Raw genomic sequence first — 20,096 nt, forward strand, 5'->3', positions numbered from 1 at the left:
CTAATAATCATGCAGCACATTATTTGCAGGAGAGGTAGGAATTCTGGGTACTAGCCTCCCACTCTGATCAAACAGCTGTGTGGAATCTAGGGGCTGTAGGGTGAGCAGAGCAGATGTTCATAGCAGGGTGATGCCTGTACCTTTCCCACTAAGCTTCAATTTCTTAACATTCTTCTAGAACCAGACAAGATACAAAGTCTTCATTGCCGGCCCCAGACCTCTACTGCCATTGCATGTTCCTGGACTCCTCCTGATTCTGACTTCGATGGGTACAGTGTCGAATGCAAGAAGATGGATACTCATGAAGTGGAATTTTCTAGAAGGATAGACAAAGACAAATCTCTGCTTAGTATCATGACCCTCGTTCCCCACAAGCAATACCTGGTGTCCATCAAGGTGCATTCTGCAGATATGACAAGTGAAGTCGTTGAGGACAGCACCATCACAATGATCGACCGTAAGTGTAATTCAGAGTTGCTGTGAAGGGAGGCAGTGAGCAGCAGTAAGCAACTGCCTGTGTTGGTTAGACAGCAAAAGGAGTTCTGAACTCCATAATTGCCAGGGTGTAGTAGTCATCATGTGGTGGCCAAAATAATGAACCTGTCCATCGGTTCCTTGTTGAGACAGACAATGCAGGATTTTAACTATATTGTCTCTCATTACATTGCCAGACCTGCTTATTTGGAGCAACTTTAAAAATTATCCTGTCACTCTGATGTTCAACACCACAGATGCCATCATCATCACACAACTTTAGTTGTCTTCATGGTTGCTGCTTGGTTTCCTGTGCCTGGATGTTTCTCCTAATGGATGGTAGCCATCCTAAGCACAAATACCCTTCAGTGAGGACATTGGATTGTGGCACTGGGTCATTTTTGGGCTCTGTGCATTCTTTTGAGGTGCTACCTGACTAAATCACCTGTAGGAGGGAGGATCACAGATTTCCATAGCATGTGCTTTGAAACAGCTTCTTCAATTTCTCCACCTGTAGGCTGCTGAGTAGAGCGTATCGGTAGAATCTGCTGATGCCTCTGCACTGCCAGACCACTGCAGTGAACAGCCCGCCATTGCTGGCCCTAAAGGTGCTCCAATTTTTGCAGTCCCTTGGGATTCAGTGGCACAGCAAAACACAGGGGCCTGAACCTCTCTAGGGCTAAACTTCTCAGAAACACAGGGTGGCCAGGAGACCTATATTCAGAAGCACTTCTATAGGTGCTTATTAAAAGCCAAATCGGTGTGAAATGCTAGATCATAAAAATTATGTTTGGCTTGGAAGCTATTGAGCTAAGCTACAGAGTTCAGTCACCATCCCACCTTCTGCCTTCCCCCATCGATAGCCTTTTAATTGCAACCATGTCATCTCCTTCCTCTACCACAAAGGATGCTACAAATTCAGATGTAGTAAGAACTAGCTATTCATGTAACAAGAAGTGATGCTGAGTCCTATTTGAAGGTTAGCTGTTTCACATTCTTACTTGTTTTAAATACTGCTGTTCTCTCAGATTCTCATTAACACTGGAGGCCCTACCTCCAGGGAACACAAAAAATTGCAGCTAGACTTTGTGCATATAAGACGTTTAACTAAACAACATAGAAAGGCGTGAATTATTGGCTCTTTTTGCAATCTAAAACCTTTTGAAGTTTAGCCATCTGCTTACATATTTGATACGTTTCCCATACTTGCAATATAGTTTCAGTAATACAGGTTTTTAAGATTCAGCAGTGTAGGTCCTTAAAATCCCTACTTTCATTCCACTGGTCCTCTGAAGGATTTTACACTTTCCAGTTTTCTTCTTCTGTGTGAGTTTGAGGTAATAGCTTTCTAGCATATGAAGGACATTTCCTATGGAAATCCGGCAGTCAGTCTGGAAAATGGTACTCTCTAGTTGAAGGCTGACTTGGGGCTGATCATCTGGAAAAGGAAACAGAAATTTAGATGCTTAAAATAGGTAACTTCCTGTAGTGAGTTTGCTAAGTGGCCTCCAAATACCTGACTTAAGCCTGTGTCATTTTTAGCAACTACAGTTTCTGATTTCAGAGATTTAGCAAGACTGTAATGCATTTCCATATGGACTTCTACAGGAATTACTGCTGAGGAACTGCCACTGTTACTATGGTTAACTCACTGCTGGCTTGTTTCATCCTTTGACAGACTCCCTGTGGGAGGGGAAGACATGTCCTTGATTGAAAAAGAACAGAATCAGAGTCTTGGGTCAAGTCAGCTGAGCTTTACTACGAATTACATTTCCTTTATTAGTCTAGCTCACAGTAAATACATAGATAATGCTTTCTCTCCTTTTTTGTTTTGTTTTGGTTTTAATTACTCAGGTCCCCCTCAGCCACCTCCAGACATACGAGTGAATAAAAAAGAGGTGCTGATTACCAAATCCTCCATCAACTTCACTTTTAACTGCAGCTGGTTTAGTGATACTAATGGAGCTGTGAAGTACTTTACTGTGGTTGTGAGAGAGGCTGATGGTAAGTGATGTGATATAATACCATTCTGTCTGTCACCTAATGTAGTTACATGGGGAGGTACACCCCTATCACCATGCAGCAGAGGAGCTTCTTGTCATTTAGTGGCTGAGTTGCTTAGAGGGTTTGGATCTATACCTGCTCCCTAACCCTGGGTACTTAGGAACTCAGTAGCAACAGCAAAGCTCAGACAGAAGCAGTAATTAGCTTCTGTACTCTAGGTCACATGCTCATGTTTGTTCAAGAAATTTCCACAGTAGGAGACTTACGTTGGATGCCCTTGGCAGTGAACATAGAAGAAGCTGCCTTGCAATGCACAGATCCCAAAAGGTAGTTTAAATGTTAGGTGTGAACACTAAGGCAACTCTTTCAGAGAACCTCAGTAAGCCATGCTGAGAAGGCAAAGGTAGCATCTCCCAGGTGGTGTTTGATAATTGAAGGAAATGGCTTTTCGTGTAGAACAGAACAGAAGTTGCCCATGTAAACCTCCCTTTCTGCAGTTTACCTATGTGTGACAAAACAGATGGATGTCTCAACAATTAATGTCTTGGTTTTAGAAGTGGCTTCATTTACTGGCATGCCAGGACGTATTTTGTGACCCTTGAGAAAGTTCCTTAACCCCTCTGTCCATCAGCCCTTAGGAAAAAAAGCAGAGATAGTATTTCCACCATCTGCTCTGTCATGTTTGTGCAGACCATGAATCTCTTTGAGAAAGGGTCTATTCGTTGCCGTGGTTTTGCCTACCTGAGTCTTCTACACATTATTGTGAGTTTCCATTCAGGGGACTCCTGTCATTTAATTTACGGCTGTTCTCTCTATACAGTAGATTTGTCAGTGTCTGGATTTTTTTACTTGCTTTTTGAAATAGCTGGTGGTGTCTGAAGTTCCTCAGAAAAATAATATCAAGGTTGGTACTAGAAACCACTGTAGCTTTATATTCACAAAGTAGCCTGTGCAGCCTCCAAGAAATGTTAGGAAGTTGGATAAGATACGTCTGTCAACAGCTTGAGCATTAATGGCCGTGGTAGGTAAATCTTCTTTCTCTGTGTATGATGTAGGTAGTGAAGGACCAAAGCCTGATGAGCAGCACCCATTACCTTCTTACCTGGAGTATAAACACAATGACTCTATACGCATCTACCAGACAAATTATTTTGCCAGTAGATGCGCTGAAAACCCTGACAGTGATTATAAAAGCTTTGACATTAAGCTTGGAGGAGAAATGGAAAACCTGGGAGGAAGGTGTGATCCAGATCAGCAAAAATTCTGCGATGGACCTCTAAAGCCTCGGACTGCTTACAGGTTAGTTTTACCTTGGTAGTTGTGGTCTCTCATATTATTAGGCGTGGTGCTGTCTGGACTCCTGATACACTTGAGCTTCTGTAGATTCATAACTGGGTTGTATGATGTTCTTTGGGTTTCACTGTGAATTTATGAAAGCTTTATCTGCATATCCATGCCCCTGTTCCATAGGTATGAATCAGTCCTTCACTAGCGTGGGAATGATATGGTTAATTATGCACAAAACTCTGTGCAGTGAATAGGTTTGTTTATTTCATTTAACTTGATGGGAAGCTCTCCTATAGCTAATAAATCTTTCTTTGGAAAGACTTAAGACCATCAGCTAAGTCAAAAGAGTACTTAACAGGAGAAGACAAGGGTGCTTAACTCAGTCTGGCACCACTACCCCACACCAGTCCTTTGGAACAAGCTAGAAAAACCTGGAGGCTCCAGAGCTAGGTCCAGGTTAGCTGTAGGGTGTAGAAAAGGGTGTCTGCCAAGATCAGGCTCAGCAGTTTCTCAGGCTGTGAGACCAAACATGATCTCCAGTGCAGCTCAATCACATCCCTCCCTCAGGCAAACACTCTCTGAAGGGACAGAAGGCATTAAGAGCTGTCTGTGGTCAGTGGAAAGGTTTTAGTTATCTCTAAGGGGCAAATAAGTTCTTACTTTTCTGCTGTTGGTTCTGGACATCTGGTGAGCTCTAACCGTAATGGTACTGTTTTTTTAGGATCAGCATACGGGCTTTTACGCAGCTCTTCAGTGAAGACCCGAAGGAACTCCCTAAACCACTCTTCTCAGACACCTTCTTCTCTTTACCAATCACTACAGAGGCAGGTTAGTTTCAGGCTTGTTTTTCAATGACTGTAGCATGTGGTTATATACTGTGCCTAAGAACACTCTGGTGTCTAGAACTATTTGCAAGGAGTGGAACAAAACCAGATTGTCGTGCATGTCCTGAAGGCTGCTCTGAAGTGAGGCTGGCGCCATGGCTTGTCAGGCCTCAGTCTGAAAATTCAGGTGAGTGCTTGATGGAGCTGCTGATAGTCGAGGAAAAGGGTGGATGCTCAGTGAAGCTATCGCTTAGAAAGCTTCAAAGTGCAAGAGAACCAAATTCCTGTATAATGGGGCTGGGCTTTCTTTTACTCTGTTGGGAATGAAAGATTTTGTGTAAAGTTTGGAAAAAAATAAGGACAGAAATCAAAGCCAGATTTTAGCTGTGTGTAAATGCCTCAGATTTCCTTATAATTAACCATTTTTTTTTAGCTGATAATAACATATCCTCTGAAAGCTCTTGATTCTTTGATTTTTCTTATCTTCTCGTCAAGATTTATAAGTATACTTTTTTGTTTCTAGAGCCTCTGTTTGGAGTAATTGAAGGTGTGAGTGCTGGCTTGTTTCTGATTGTGATGATAGTGGCTGTTACAGCTTTATTTGTCTGCAGACAAAAAGTTAGGTAAGTTGAGTCCCTTTATCAGTCTCTGTTATTGAAGTCAGGTCAAATTGCATTCATTTAAGCAATACAATATTTAAAGCACAACCATAAAAGGAGGAGTGTGCTGAACTATTCAACAGCTAAAATCTATGATGTCCTCTGTACATGAAGTATAGAACTAATGACTTACATATGAAGAGATCTGTATATTCTTGATTTAAATACCTACTGATGTTAGTCAGACTTATCTCATAGATGATCTTTGTAACTTTTAGGTTTCGGTAGGAGTCCGAATATTTCTGAAAAGCTGGTTTATCATTCAAACAATCTCTTTTGCCAAAAATGAAATGTTTCAAATTATTTCATCTCCACTGTAGATGGGAAGCTCTTGAAACTGTTCATTTAGACTTCATCATTTTGGTTCAAAAATCTTATGGAGTGGCATTACCTCAGTGTCCAAAAGATTACTTCAAACTTTACTTCTCATTTTTTGTCAATTATAGTTGTATATTTCACATTATAGATGAAGCTGAAATTGTGAATTCAAAATATGGTTTTTTATAGGTGAAATACTCTACCTCGACTTTGGAAAAGCTTTATCCACGTAAACCATTTTGCATGACTGAAAGAGAAATGACATTATTGATGTGAAATTCTTTGTGGTTTCTGAAATAAATGAAAAAATCAACATTTCTATTGCACGGGAAGCTCTGAAAATCTGAAATTCAGTTCTTTTACTGATACAAGATTAGGTCTGTTTTGATTTGAATTTGCTTTTCAGGTGCCAGAATGAAAAAAAAACTGTTTTGTGACTACTCGTGGCTTTTAGCCAGAATGGATGTACCTTGTAGTAGTGCTGTTCTTAGGCTCTGTGAACAAATTCAGTGTATTCCTCTATGTGTCATCCAAAAATAATAGGCATAAATCATTGGCAAATTAGTAAATTAAGTCTGCTTTTGCATGTATAGACTTGTGCACCATCTCAGTACACAGTGACATATAGAGCATGAGCAGACTGCGGATTGATGTGTTTTCCAGCTTGCACAGCTCATTGCACTTTTTTTAGTGTAGCTAAATTTCAGACAGAGTGTGGTTTCTTTTTGTGAGTTATATAGCCAGCAGGACTGCAAGTATACTAATATGGTTTTACCTCATCATACATAAAGTGTTCTCTAAGGGAGGTGTGTTGAAGCGGATGACAGTGAAAGAATGAAGGGCGGCACTAACAGTATGGAGTCAGTACCACTTCTGCCACTTTCCCAAACCCTTCTGTGGTGCTGCCACTTACTCCTGCTATGAACCTGGCCATCAGCTAGAGGCCTGGTCTGCGGAGTGGATGTGCTGTATACCTTCTACAGTTCTGAAAATCTATCTGTGTGTTCCTCTCTGCATGTAGACAATCAACTGATTTACGGCCTGTCTTAGCATGGGACACCCTACTTGATGATAGGCTGGGCTATGAGTGTTTCAGAGCAAGAGAAAAGGCTTATGCCTGTGCACATGCGTACATTCCGTATCACTATTACCAAAGAATACAAGAAAACTCAGTGCCACAGCTAAGAACAATATCACATGTTCAGAGCCACAAATCTAAATAAAAAGTTCCTTAAATTCCTTTTTTCCAACTTACCAACTTCTTTCCAATGTAAGTTATGTTATTGGCAGCTCTTGCCAGGATCTGAACATAACAGTAAAACAGAATACCTTCCTTTTTATTCCAGTAATGGCCATGAGAGACCTACAGCAAGGCTGAGCATTCGCAGGGACAGGCCACTGTCAGTCCATCTGAACTTGGGGCAAAAAGGGTAAAGTCAAAAGTTTTGTTTCTAACAAACAGTGGTATTTTAACATGGCATCATGGAGTCCCTTACTCACTTAAGTGTTTCTTTTTCTTTTGAAATCATTTCTAGGAACCGGAAAACTTCCAGGTAAAAAGAAAAAAAATAATACCTAAAAAAGCTTCTTGATAACCAACTGGATAAATTATGACTGTGATTCATCCTGTGATTTTCTTCCTCCTGTTGAATATTTTAGTCCGATCAAAGTCAGTCATTTTGAAGCACACTTCACCAAACTTCAAGCAGACTCCAACTACCTCCTGTCCAAGGAGTATGAGGTGGGATCCTAACCTAGGCAAAGGACTTGCTTTATGAAGGGGTGGGCTGGCTGAATCAATGGGTTAATGCATTAGAAAGGCCTGAATTTGTTTTTCTTGTTCACACAAACCCAAATAAGTTTGAGGATCTTACCTGAACTCCACTTGTCCTAGTGCAGAAATTAGCTCTTCAGGTTGGCAGCCTCTGCCTGAGGTCAGGAGCATTCGTTTGTGTGGCACATCTGTGTAATAAAGCATGAAAAGTACCTGCCAGCTATGTGTTTGCTTTAAATCAGTATGATTAGCTGTTTAATTTCAGTTTGTTCTTAAAAAAACCTACCCATTCTCTGTGCATGGCCCTTGAGAGCTGATAAGCATTGCATCCCCCTGCGTTGTAAAATCCTTTAATTACTTTTACCTCACATTTTATTCCTGCTTTTTTTTTTGCAGGACTTGAAAGATGTGGGTCGAAACCAGACATGTGACATAGCACTTCTGCCAGAGAACAGAGGGAAAAATCGATACAATAATATATTGCCCTGTGAGTTTTAGGTTTGGTTGTGTAATATTACATCACACCAGCTATTTTTCACTTTTTTCAGCAGACCTAGTGGAAAAGAGAGTGCAGCCAATCCCCTTGCTTCTTCCTGACAGAGATGAAATACCTCTGCCAGCTCAGGTTCTGGTGCTAGGAGGCAGATGATGCATGGCCCTGATTGGCTTCCCGCAGACCAGTAATTTCATTTCACACTAGAAGTGTAATGACTGTCATTCAGTCTGGAGAGAAAAAGCTCCAGCTGTTAGGGACATTAAGTCACTGCTGATAACAAGGATAGTAGAAATAACAGTAGCATTGTTTACATATGGGGTATCATCCATACAGTGCTGTTTGACAGCCTTGCCACACCTTTCTTCTTCAAAGGACACAACAAACCTACCATACAATGCAGAGCTAGAGTGGTTGTGCATGGTAATTCACACTGTGACGTTAGCCCTGTTCTCCTGAGGCAAGACCTGGCATTGAGAGTTTCCCCTTTTAATCTCCTATCTGGCAGTTTTGGAGGAAACTGCCAACTCTGCATGCTGCCCTGCTGCTGGATGTGGTATGAGCTTGGAGCACAGCCTAACATTATCTCCTGTGTTCTGCCTGCCATGCCATGCTGAAGAGCGTGCCCGCGATGTACAAGAAACAAGACCTAACTGAGATCCAACATGGCATTAGCTCATGAATCAGTGACCTGGCGGCTTAGGCACTCTAACCCTCTGCAGAAGGTCCTCTGCTGAGGGAGGATGTTTGGCCTGCTCACGCGTGTTAGCTCGGGACCTGTGTGGACCACTGCTCTTTCAAGGGCAGTGCTGGGCACGGCTCTCCAGTACAACACACTGCTGACAGAATCAAAGTATGCTGTTGTGACTTATTTGTTGCCATAACAAATCCTATGCAAATAAGCAGAGGAATTTTGGAATACTCACTACTTCCTTCTCGCCCATCCATCTCCTAGACTTTGCAAGTCTCCACAGCACTCATGGATGAAAGAGGCAGCACAAATATAAACAGTTTTCCCTCTAAATTAGCCCTCCATATAAAATCCTTATAATAATCCTGCCAGTCCTTTTGCAAATGCATTTCTGTAAATGGGAGAGGAACTGAATATCAAGACCTAGCCATAAGCCTCTTCTAATCAATTTCTTCCTAGATGATACATCAAGAGTGAAGCTTTCCAATGTGGATGATGACCCTTGCTCAGACTACATTAATGCAAGCTACATACCAGTAAGTGACGCAAGGATGGTATTTTACAGTCCTCCCTCCAGTGGTAATTTGTCCTTCATCTAAAACTGAATATAAAGCTGGATGCTTATGGCTCCCTTCCCCCTTCATTTATTCACTTGAGCTAGAAGTCTGAGAACTCATTTTGTGGGTGTGCTGAAAGACTGTGTCTGACTGCCATTAAGTTAACTGTGAGTGATGTACTGAGCACTTAAAGACACTTTCTTGGATTGCTGTAGTTGTGTAAGATAGCAGGTATAATTGGCCAAGGACACATTTTAAAGGTCACTAATTTTACAGAGTGTCCGCAACAACTGTAGCTATCACTGCAGGTGGCATCCTCATTGTGGAGCTGTAGCTCATACTGACGGTGTTGGCATCTTGCAGAGTGGTAGAACTGCTGAGATTAAAACAGTGCCATTTGCCAAAGAGTTGTGATTGATTGATAATAGCAATGGCTTTAGCAATCCAGATTTCAAGCCAGAACTCAGCTAATTCATTAAAAACAGTAAATAAAACAAAAAACCCTAGTAGTTCCAAAGTTGCATAAGACTGTGCTGAACACAATAGAACAATGAGTTTTGACTGCCACAAAAGGAGCAGTATTTAGATACACTGCTGCAGTCTCTTCCTTCTCTTTGCTCCAACCAGCTGCCTTCTTCCAGGTCCAAGGCAACAATTTAGCCCTCAAAACTAAAGGGCATTGTTGCTGCAGAGCCCCAGCTTCAAACCCATCGCATGTTCATTTTTTTAAATCTTTTTTTCTGCCTTTATGGAAACTAATGGAGTTCTTTTTACTTGCAGGGCAACAGTTTCCGCAGGGAATACATAGCAACTCAGGGCCCTTTGCCTGGCACCAAAGATGAGTTCTGGAAGATGGCATGGGAGCAAAATGTTCACAATATTGTCATGGTAACCCAGTGTGTTGAGAAGGGCCGGGTGAGCAATTACTTTTCTTTATTATCAATGACTATTTTAACACATGTTAAAAGTTTATGCTTATTATTTGCATCACATTAATGTCAAAGGCCCCAGTCAAGGAGATAGACGATAAGAGATGAGAGGTAAAAGCTAAAGATTGGGGACAGATTAAGGCTGTGAAGAGAGGGTGCAGTGGCCATCCCAAGATCATATAGCATGTCAAGGCTAGCGTTAGGAACGGACCTCAGTGCTTCTGGTCTCCAATTCAGGACTTTGCACACTACGACTAATAAAAACCATGCAGAATGGCAACCACGAGCAAAAAAACCCAACCTGTTTATTACATCAACTACTACTTTAAATATGATCTGTAGAGAGCAAATGTTGATCCTTAAATAGATGGAATTGTCTCTGATATGTAAGACCTGTTGTAGTAAGCAAAGAGACCACTCACATACTTAGCAGTCTTACTGAGTGCTGGTGTAGGTAGGTTATTTAGCTGTCTCAGCCATCCACCTCCCCAGGTATGGCAACATCCTGCACACTGCGTAAGACAGGGACTAGATCTGTAAAAAGATTAAACAAACTTGAAGTAGTGATCATTGGTGGCACATATGGGGACACTTCCTTTCAGTTTACCATTTTATCTTGAGGAGATGGTGAAAGCAGATGCAGGACAGACAGCCACGTGTCTCCTTCCACACCTCTGTCTTTGAGTGGGATTTTACTGTCATGTTTTAGCAAGCAGTGGGGAAGCGAGCACTGGAGGCCTAGCTGTCATCCAAGCAGAGCTTTGAGAAGAGTTGGTGCAGAAAATGCGGCATCCAGAACAGGGTATCAGTGAAGTACTTCCCATCACAAACATCTGTGATGAAAACTTCCACTTCCTAGTCCCATCATAGCCCTTGCCCATCCCAGACCCTGTTTGTTGAGCTGACATGGCAGGGCACAGCATTTGTCTCTGAATTCAGCCAGTGCCTTTCTTCCTTCATCCTCAGGCATAGGAAGTCTGGAGTCTGCTTCTGCCAGTGTTGGATGGAGGCAGTGTTTGCAGTTGTTACTGACACTAAATTTGTCTTGGTCTGTGTCCCTGCAGGTGAAGTGTGACCACTACTGGCCCCTTGACCAGGATTCCTTGTACTATGGAGACCTGATCGTTGAGATGCTGTCTGAATCGGTGCTCCCAGAATGGACAATACGAGAGTTTAAAATCTGCAGTGTAAGTTTGCATTCTTGGGGGTTTTTTTTCAATTAATTGGCTTAAAAGTACCTGCAAGCTAAATCAGGAAGGTTTCTTCTGCTGTAGCACAATTGCATCATGCCCAGCATATCTCTGGTGGCAGCTGTAGCATTTGCTCTGAAGATGCATGTTGCGTGTGCCTCCTCCTCCTCTCTATTCTGATGACCCACACTTTTGTATCCCAACAGGAAGAGCAGCTTGACTCAACAAGGCTCATTCGTCACTTCCACTACACTGTCTGGCCAGACCATGGTGTGCCGGAGACCACCCAGTCCCTGATCCAGTTTGTTAGAACTGTGAGGGATTACATTAACAGGACCCCAGACACAGGACCAACTATTGTGCACTGCAGGTATGTACAGCACCAAAAGGTCGGCAGCACAGATCCATTGTGTGTACCCTTGGGAAGATCCCAAATGTTCACCCCTGTTAGGCCATGGGCAGCCACAGAACCTGAGAGAGAGCTGATGAGCTTAAGTCTCCAGATACATCAGAGCAGCATTCCCAAGGCACGTATACTTGCTCACAACCTCACCCTGGAGATGTCCCCAAAACATTTCTCAGGAACCAGTGTGTCTCTGTGGTTCCTTTACTGTGGTTCTGAGAGCACTAAAGGTGTCAGCAGCTGCTACTGCTCATAAGCTTTTACTCTCTTAAATTGTGTGCTGCTCTTGCAGCCCAACATCTGACTCACAAAGGGGTGTTCTGAAGAAGTAAGATATACCTGAGGTGAATCTGACTATATACGGATGTTGACACTAGCTGGCAGATCCATCCTTTCCCCCATTCTGACTGAGACTCCCTCTCCTTACTGTCTTCTCTTGCCTTTTCTGGCAGCCATAGGGCTGCATTTTTTCCTCTGCTCTGTGATCTGTCCCTACACACATACACAAAAAAGGCAAAACTGTACTGCCTGATGCATGATCCACTGGCCAGCTGCAGCAGAATATAGGGTTACAGAGTGAGAGAGAGCAGTGTGGTGTTGTGTGTATCATCTGGTAAAGCCATATGCTCGCTGGTACTAGCTGAATGTAGTATCTGAACCCATTATATGGGCTGAGGCATGTCTCTTACATGACCCCACGTTTGTCTGGCTGTACATCATGTGCTGCAACATGTCAGATGTCTACTGTATACTGTCTTTTATATAACTTTCCTTTTCCTGGCCTCCTGTCTCCAAAACCCACCTCCCAGCAATTCAGCTACTGGGGACTCTGGGATACTTCACCTTACCTCCAGAAGGCACAAGCCAGCTGATCTTTTAGAATCAAGCATACTGGTTCATCCCTCGAGACAAGGGGTTTAAAAGTTACAGGCAAGTGTAGTCTCTTGGTGTATCCTGATGACTGAGTTAATACAAAGCAGAAAACAGTATGGGCAGCAGCAGAGATACCTCTAGCATTACTATCCTTTTCTTCTTCCTAAACAAATTCCACTATTAAGTGTTTGAAGTCCCAGAGATGCCATTTGAACAATGAGCTTCTCACCCTGAAGATCTGAACTTTACAGAAGTATCACTTGAGTCATAGAATGAGAGAATCATAGTATACCAGGTTGGAAGGGAACACAAGGATCATCTGGTTCAACCTTTTTTGGCAAAAGCAGAGTCCTGACAAGATGGCCCAGCACCCTGTCCAAGTGAATCTTGAAATTATCCAGCACTGGGGAATTCATCGCTTCCCTGAGGAGACTGTTCTCACTGAAAAAAATCTTTTCTTTCGTCTAACTAGAATCTCCCAAGGAATAACTCGTGCCCACTACCCCTCTTCTTTTCCATGTGACTCCTTGTAAAAAGGGAGTCTCCATCTTCTTTGTAGCCACCCTTTAAATACTGGAACATGGTGATAAGGTCTCCCCTGAGCCTTCTCTTCTCAAGGCTGAACAAACCCAGCTCTCTCAGCCTTTCCTTGCATGGCAGGCTTCCTAGTCCTTTGATCATCTTTGTGGCCCTTCTCTGGACCCTCTCTAGCCTGTGCACATCTTTTTTGTATAGCAGGGACCACAACTGACCACAGTATTCCAGGTGTGGTCTGACAAGCACTGAGTGGGATAGTGCTGGTCATGCTGTTGATGTAACCCAGCATCCTGCTGGCTTTCTTTGCCGCAGCAGCACACTGTTCACTCATATTGAGCTTGCTGTCCATCAGGATCCCCCAGGTCCCTTTCCATAGAGCTGCTCCCCAGCTGGGTAGATCCCAGCCTGTGCTGCACTCTTGGATTGTGTTTTACCATGTGCTAAGACCTTATACCTGTCCTTGCTGAACTCATAAGGCTCTTGTTTGATCACTCTTCCAGCCTATCCAGGTCTTCCTGCAGAGTGGCTCTCCCTTCCAAACTGGACACTTTTGGTATTCTCAGCAAACTTGGTCAGGGTACAGTTTATCCCATCTTCCAAATCATTTATGAAGATATTAAACAGTTTTGGGCCCAGTATTGATCCCTAGAGGACCCCACTTGTGACAGATCACCAGTTGAAGGAGTAGCTATTTACCACCCACCTCTAGGTGTTATATCTTTTGGGTTGTTCTCTTTTCCAGCGCTGGTGTTGGCAGGACTGGCACATTCATTGCACTTGACCGAATTCTGCAGCAACTGGATTCAAAGGACACTGTCGACATTTATGCAGCAGTACATGATCTAAGGCTCCATCGGGTTCACATGGTTCAGACAGAGGTAAGTTTTGGATAGCCTGCAATACAGCAACACCTGCTGCAGTACATAATAATCACTCTCGTCTTAAAGTCTCTCAAAGCACTTCACAGTTACTCCACTGTGAAATACTAGTTGGATGTGGTTTTGCTCTGAGAGAATTTGTAGTATAAGATTGTTTCAATTGGCTCCAATACAGCATCTGTGTACAGCAGGTCCAAACCATAACAAGTGGTAGCTGCGCTTCCTATAGATTTCTCCTGTTGGCACTGGCCCACATCGCCCCAGCAGTGCTATGCAGCAGGCACTCAGCAGCACACTGTTGTGTTAGTGCAGTGTCCAGTAAATGGGCTTTGAGCAGCCACAGGTCCTTCAGGAATGGGTTTGAAAGACAAGCCTAAATGAGACAGATAGATAGTTCAACAGAATAAAGAAAAGGAATAGAGGGCAGAGAAAATTAGATGTACATAATTTTAAAACTCTTAAGCACTGTGACCTTGTGGCTTTGCAGTTAATTTTTTATTGAGCTGCTCTCTCATTTTCATTAATGGTATTGGAAAGTTGATTAGAATTCTCCTAGTGTACTATGTAAAAGCAAGTACATTTATTCTCAAAGTGTAGAAAAAGTACAAGTTTGGGATTTCTGTCTGTGCTTTTAAAACTGCAAGAAAATCACATTATACTAATAGCAGCCAAACACTTAAGAGCTGATTTAATAAAGGCAAGTTGTGGAAGCAGTCTTTACATTTTCCCTGTGAACTGTTAATAGAGGAATCAGAACAGGTTTGATGAGTCTGCCTGTAGCTTGATACTAATGGAGCTTTCTGTTGTAATTTGGAAATGAAATTATCAGTGACAGCACTTCCTGATAGATGTACAAGTCACACATGGGTATAAAGAGAGCCTCAGCTGGGAATGCAGAGAGATTTCCTGGAACTATCTTAATCACAGAAGACTTTTGCTGGAGGGGAGACAGATTCTCAGGCTGGTCTGGGCATGCTCAGAGACAGATCCATCTCACCTGTTTTCCGATTAGCAGTAGTTAGCAAAGGCAGACAGGCATCTCAGGGGGTTGACTATTTTTCCTGAGCTGAAGAGGCAAGTACCTCAAAATACCCTACCAGGCTTATACACAACTAAAGTTCTGTGATACAAATCCCACCTTTGGCATGAGCTTGACACAACATCTAAGTCAAATGGTAGCCAGACCCAAACAAAATATCTCAGCAATAGTGAGGAACACCCCACCTTCCCACCACATGCACTTCTGCCCCAGACTGCAGTGGCTCAAGTCTTACCCAGATCCCTGTTGTAAACAGTCCTTCCCCTGGAAGAACTCACAATCGACATCCCAGAGACAAGCTGACAGCTCTTGCAGTCACACTTACTCACCCTACTTGAGCTATAACATGCTTGTACGCTGACCATGTAGCTGTGTCAGTGCACAGCCACTGAGCTGCTGTGTTCTCAGCAAGTCATAGTCTGAACTGCCAGTTGCATCTGTATATGGTTTCTGATTTGGAACTGACTTTCATCGAGGTAGTTTAGAGCACAAGCAATACAATCTCTCATCCTCCTGCAAGAAAATGAATTTATCCTGGAGCTTTATTCAGAGTTTGCAATGAGCAGTGAATTATGAAGTAATTCTTAAACATCTTTTAAGGAAAAGTAAAGGAGGTGGGGAGAGGAGGAAGAAAAGATCTGCTTCACAAATTGCATCTGATGTGTGAGAAGACCCTAGTTCCTGTTATCGTTCATGTCTTGGCTTCCACAGTCTGGGGGTTGAGATAAAAGCTAGGTCCCCATCTGTTGATGTGGTGGAAGCCAAATACCAATGGGGAGCATAGGCCAGCAGATAGGGCTGTTTGCAATGAGATTGCTCCAGCCAAAAATCACAGCACCATCCTGCTTGACATTATGCAGTCACAGTAAAAGAGCAGCAACAAAACACTGCCTTTGCTTCAGACTTGGCTGAAAGCTGATTAAGAGAAGAGATGGCAGCTGGAAACATGCAGGAGACTAACAGAAAACTGTGTCCATTAGCTTAGAAGGCAGTGGGCCCAGCTGTAGCATAAGTAGAAAAGCTATGCACCATTTCAGTCCCAAATGGTCTCTGCCAAAGGGAGTCTCCATGCCTTGGCCAACTTCCCAATAATTGGCAGGTGGGGTATAGGATTCTGCTCCACAGAGACAGCAGCTGTATGTGCATAACAGCAGGTATCCTCACTGTCCTAGAGCCAAAGCACTGAGAAAAATGCACAGAGCAATAGCTGAAATGCTTGTGAAAAATAAGAGAAGAAGATACGAGGGGAGAAAAAAGCATATGTTTATTGAAGAAATTATGTCTTTAAGATAAAGTAATGCTAAAAAGGTACACCTGGATATATAAAGATGCTTGGCCTAATTTTGGGGTACCATGCTGCACTATTCTGCCAAGGCAGTTTGGTAAATAGCCAGTTTATGACCCCTCCTACTTTGGTTGTCAATGTTATCTTAGCTTCCTTCTGTGAAAGGCAGTCTTCAGAAAAGACAGTCTGTCATTTACTGCATAGGCAGAAGCAATCTCATACTGGATCAAAAAAAAGCTGCTCTTGCTAGAAAATTTGGGTTCTACAAAATATTTATATATTATGATAAAATTCTGTGAAAATAGTTCCTTTCAGAAACAAAAATCAGGAAATTCTCTCTTCTGCATGCTACCCTGTACATATTAATTCTGTCACATGTACTTTATATGAAATCATTCAGAAATAGTAGCTATCCAACACAGCATCAGGTCAAATTGTGCCTTATAGTTGATAGAGTTTTCACTCATGACATGATCCATCAAAACATGTTATGTTCACTTATGTTTTACTGGTAGCATTTCTAAAAACAGGTCATCCAAAAAAATTTACTGTATTCCTAGCGTGAAAAGCAGATTAATTCTAGAAGTGTATTTCATTTTTAACACCACCCTTGATTTTGTGTGAGGGAATCATAGAACAGTTTGGGTTGGAAGGGACCTTCAAAGGTCATCTAGTCCAACCCCCCTGCAATGAGCAGGGACATGTTCAACTAGATCAGGTTGCTCAGAACCACATCCAGCCTGGCCTTGAGTGTCTCCAGGGATTGTGTGTCCACCACGTCTCTGGGCAACCTGTGCCAGTGTTTTTCCACCCTCATTGTAAAAAATTTCTTCTTCACCTGCAGCCTGTATCTCCCCTCTTTTAGTTTAAAACCGTCACGGCTCATCCTATCATAACATGACCTGCTAAGAAGTCTCTCCCCATCTTCCTTATAAGTGCCTTTTAAGAACTGAAGGGCAGCAATAAGGTCTCCTGAGAGTCTTCTCCTCTTCAGGCTGAACAACCGCAACTCTCTCAGCCTTAGGCCTGAGGCTGTTTCTCAGAGAGTTAGCCTGTAATGATTTTTCACAATATAGAAAATTAAATTACAAAACTTTCCAGAGTGACTTAAAAAAAAATTCTTTTGCAGTGTCAATATGTGTATCTACATCAGTGTGTGAGAGATGTGTTAAGAGCCAGAAAGCTTCGCAGCGAACAGGAAAACCCCTTGTTTCCAATATATGAAAATGTGAATCCAGAATATCACAGAGGTAAGTGCTAGTTCATCAAACTGTAAAACATTTTGAATGTAGTAGTTCATTGACAATATAATTGAGGGGGAAAATTGTGCTGTCAGTTGCCATCGATATTTGTTCTCTTCCTGGGCCTTCATTTCTTCACTCCTCTGCTCTAGGCACTCTTGCAATTGCATCTTTATTTCCTCCATTAGTAGTCATTATAACATCTCTTCCTGCTCCTTCCTTCATGCATTCCCTGTCTCATCATTCTTATGCTTTTGAAGGGAACTGAACCCATTCCCTATCATGATACTGGCGTCCTCCTTTACCTCCCAAGTGTTTACACCGTCCACTTTTAAGCACTCTGAGGCCAGTGGCTGGGCTCTCTGGGCCCTTCTGTCATTCATGGAGTTTTATTTCTGTCCTGCATCACCCTCATTTGCTGTTGACTATATAGGCAGTCGTCTGCCTTGAGTGGATAATGTAGGTGTCCAAGGCTGTGCTCTTTGTTTCTTCCCCAACTTGCCATCCATATAGGCTCTTTTTCCTTGCCTTTGTCCAGTCCCTTGGCGATAAGAATTGCAGCAGTAGCTAACCTGGCACTAGCACTGCCCTTCACCTCCTGTTCTCATGGGCAGAGGACCAGTCTGGAGAAGTTGTAAGGAGAGGTGGCTTGTGTGTCTTGGTAGAGCCAATTCCTAAAGGCTGTAGAATTTTTCAGTCAGAGAGCAGGATCTCGGTAGCGTCTCAAATTTTGAGATTAGGAGTTGAGATTGAATGATGAGAGACCAAAATAATTTTCTTGATTTAGCCTGTAGAAATCAGTTGTCATCAGCAGGTAGAGCAGGCTTGGAGGAGGCCAACAACTGAAATAACCAGGGTTCCACAAGTCGGGAGTGCTAGCAGAAGCAGAGGTGGGATCTGCTCTTGAGCTGTCACGTCAGTCACGAGCCAGTGTTGTAATGAGCTGGCAGAGTTGAATGTGAAGCCACCTGGGTTGTTTTATTTTTCCTAATCTCAGTTTTCCTTGCTTTCAGATGCTGTTTATTCAAGGCACTAAGAATGTTACAGACATCTGCTTTTGTGACCACATTTATTAACTAGAGGTTTTGTTTGGGTTTTTTAATGTATGTATTTCATGCACCAGAAAGGTGCCAGGACCTTTCTGTTGAGACTGTGTATAATTTATTGGTCTGGTGATTTTTTAAAAGATATATAATTTAAGTGTAATAGATATTAATGTATATAATTGTATTTTGGCATTATGTAAATATGTATTTTTTCTATATTGTTAATATTAAGCTTCAAATAATACTATTTTTTTCTTATCACAGTTTTTATGAACTGTTCTACAGAAACTATTTTAAATTGTATGGCTAACAGGACTGCTGTATTTAGGGCAGTATTAGCATGAAACACACACAGGAAAAATCCTATAAGGAGAACCTCATTTTTTTTTATCTAGTTTAGTGTTTGTGAGATGAAATAAGCTACTATTACAAAGGGAACAGTAGTCCTATATAGGAATTCCAATGCTACTCTAAACTTACTGCTTTTGATCTGACAAAAATGGGTATAACCCATAACACAATGGCATACTTTTAACAGAACTCTTCAACAGCTGAGCAAAACAGGGTCCACCTCACTAGAAGCAACTGTTTCAGTCTAATGTGACATAGTAGAAAAATATCAAACAACAAGATGCACTGCCGTGAAGTCTAGCAGACCTTTCCCCCCACTGATGCTCTGAGGGGAGACAGGTCACATTCTGATTTCTTTACACTGGTTTAAGAGAGCAGAATCAGAGCACAGCCTGTGTCTGTGTATAAAAAAGATCACACCTCAAGGAAACACCTCAAACATTCATGTTAATGGACCTGTAAGGATGTGAAGTCTAGCAACTTCCATAGCTCATTGAAAGCAGTGCTGTACCATGACAGCTAAAGAAGTGGAGAGATTATAAACATAATGAGGACACATAAAGGTAGATATCCCACAGGTTACACACCTAGCTTTGGCCTTAAGCTGCTTGCAGCATAGCTGCCTTGGCCCGAGTGTTGGTCTCCTTCAAATGCTACTTGCTTTCACAAAGGGAAAGCATGGCCCCAGCATGTCCTCATAGAAAGATTCCTCCACTTAGATGTTGCCTGATGTCACTGCCACAAGGGCAACTGGAATAGAAAAAGATTAGTCAGTAAACAAGGGGGTCGAGACTGGCAGGGCTGTGCTAGTCATGGGATGACTCAAAGCGTTTGGTAATTAGCAAGAAGCACAAAGACCACTCACCAGATATCCTGCCCAGCCAAGTGGGTTAGGCACATCCACTCTCCTCTGCAAAGAGGCTTCTAATTCAAGGGACTTAGTACTCTGTTCAGCTATTCTTTGTCTTTATAAAATGCTCTTAAACAAATAGAGAAGAGGCAGTACACAGTTCTTCTCCATCACAAAAAGAAGGAAGGGCGTGATAGTTCTCCATCACAAAAAGAAGGAAGGGCTTGATAGTTCTCCTTTCACATATCTGCCCATACTTCACCTGGAGAAATCTTAGCCTGCTGCTGAAGACAAGTGCCTAAATTCAACTTTTATTTTGGAGAGAAATAAATATTTCTAAAGGCCTCCAGAGAACCAGCCAATACACCTAAGTGCCTAACTGAGGAACTGCTA

The 20,096-nt window shown here is 42.4% G+C and overlaps 1 protein-coding gene across 1 annotated transcript in view; it reads left to right on the forward strand.

Annotated features, from left to right (window-relative positions):
• PTPRB (protein tyrosine phosphatase, receptor type, B) overlaps positions 1 to 18,540 on the forward strand; it is a gene marked incomplete at its 5' end in the record, with an annotated part of 36,625 nt that extends 18,085 nt beyond the window's left edge. Inside the window, 16 exons of the mRNA XM_010015823.1 lie at positions 179 to 457; positions 2,329 to 2,478; positions 3,534 to 3,777; positions 4,487 to 4,593; positions 5,113 to 5,212; positions 6,913 to 6,996; positions 7,102 to 7,119; positions 7,226 to 7,307; positions 7,737 to 7,827; positions 8,984 to 9,060; positions 9,862 to 9,996; positions 11,075 to 11,197; positions 11,407 to 11,570; positions 13,756 to 13,891; positions 17,345 to 17,465; positions 18,470 to 18,540. Coding sequence (XP_010014125.1) covers positions 179 to 457; positions 2,329 to 2,478; positions 3,534 to 3,777; positions 4,487 to 4,593; positions 5,113 to 5,212; positions 6,913 to 6,996; positions 7,102 to 7,119; positions 7,226 to 7,307; positions 7,737 to 7,827; positions 8,984 to 9,060; positions 9,862 to 9,996; positions 11,075 to 11,197; positions 11,407 to 11,570; positions 13,756 to 13,891; positions 17,345 to 17,465; positions 18,470 to 18,492 — 1,934 coding nt within the window. The remainder of the gene's footprint in view (positions 1 to 178; positions 458 to 2,328; positions 2,479 to 3,533; positions 3,778 to 4,486; positions 4,594 to 5,112; positions 5,213 to 6,912; positions 6,997 to 7,101; positions 7,120 to 7,225; positions 7,308 to 7,736; positions 7,828 to 8,983; positions 9,061 to 9,861; positions 9,997 to 11,074; positions 11,198 to 11,406; positions 11,571 to 13,755; positions 13,892 to 17,344; positions 17,466 to 18,469) is intronic.
• Positions 18,541 to 20,096: the final 1,556 nt, after the last annotated feature.

This window comes from Nestor notabilis, unplaced genomic scaffold (assembly GCF_000696875.1).
Source record: "Nestor notabilis isolate BGI_N333 unplaced genomic scaffold, ASM69687v1 scaffold2966, whole genome shotgun sequence".
In the NCBI taxonomy this organism is placed as follows: domain Eukaryota; kingdom Metazoa; phylum Chordata; class Aves; order Psittaciformes; family Psittacidae; genus Nestor; species Nestor notabilis.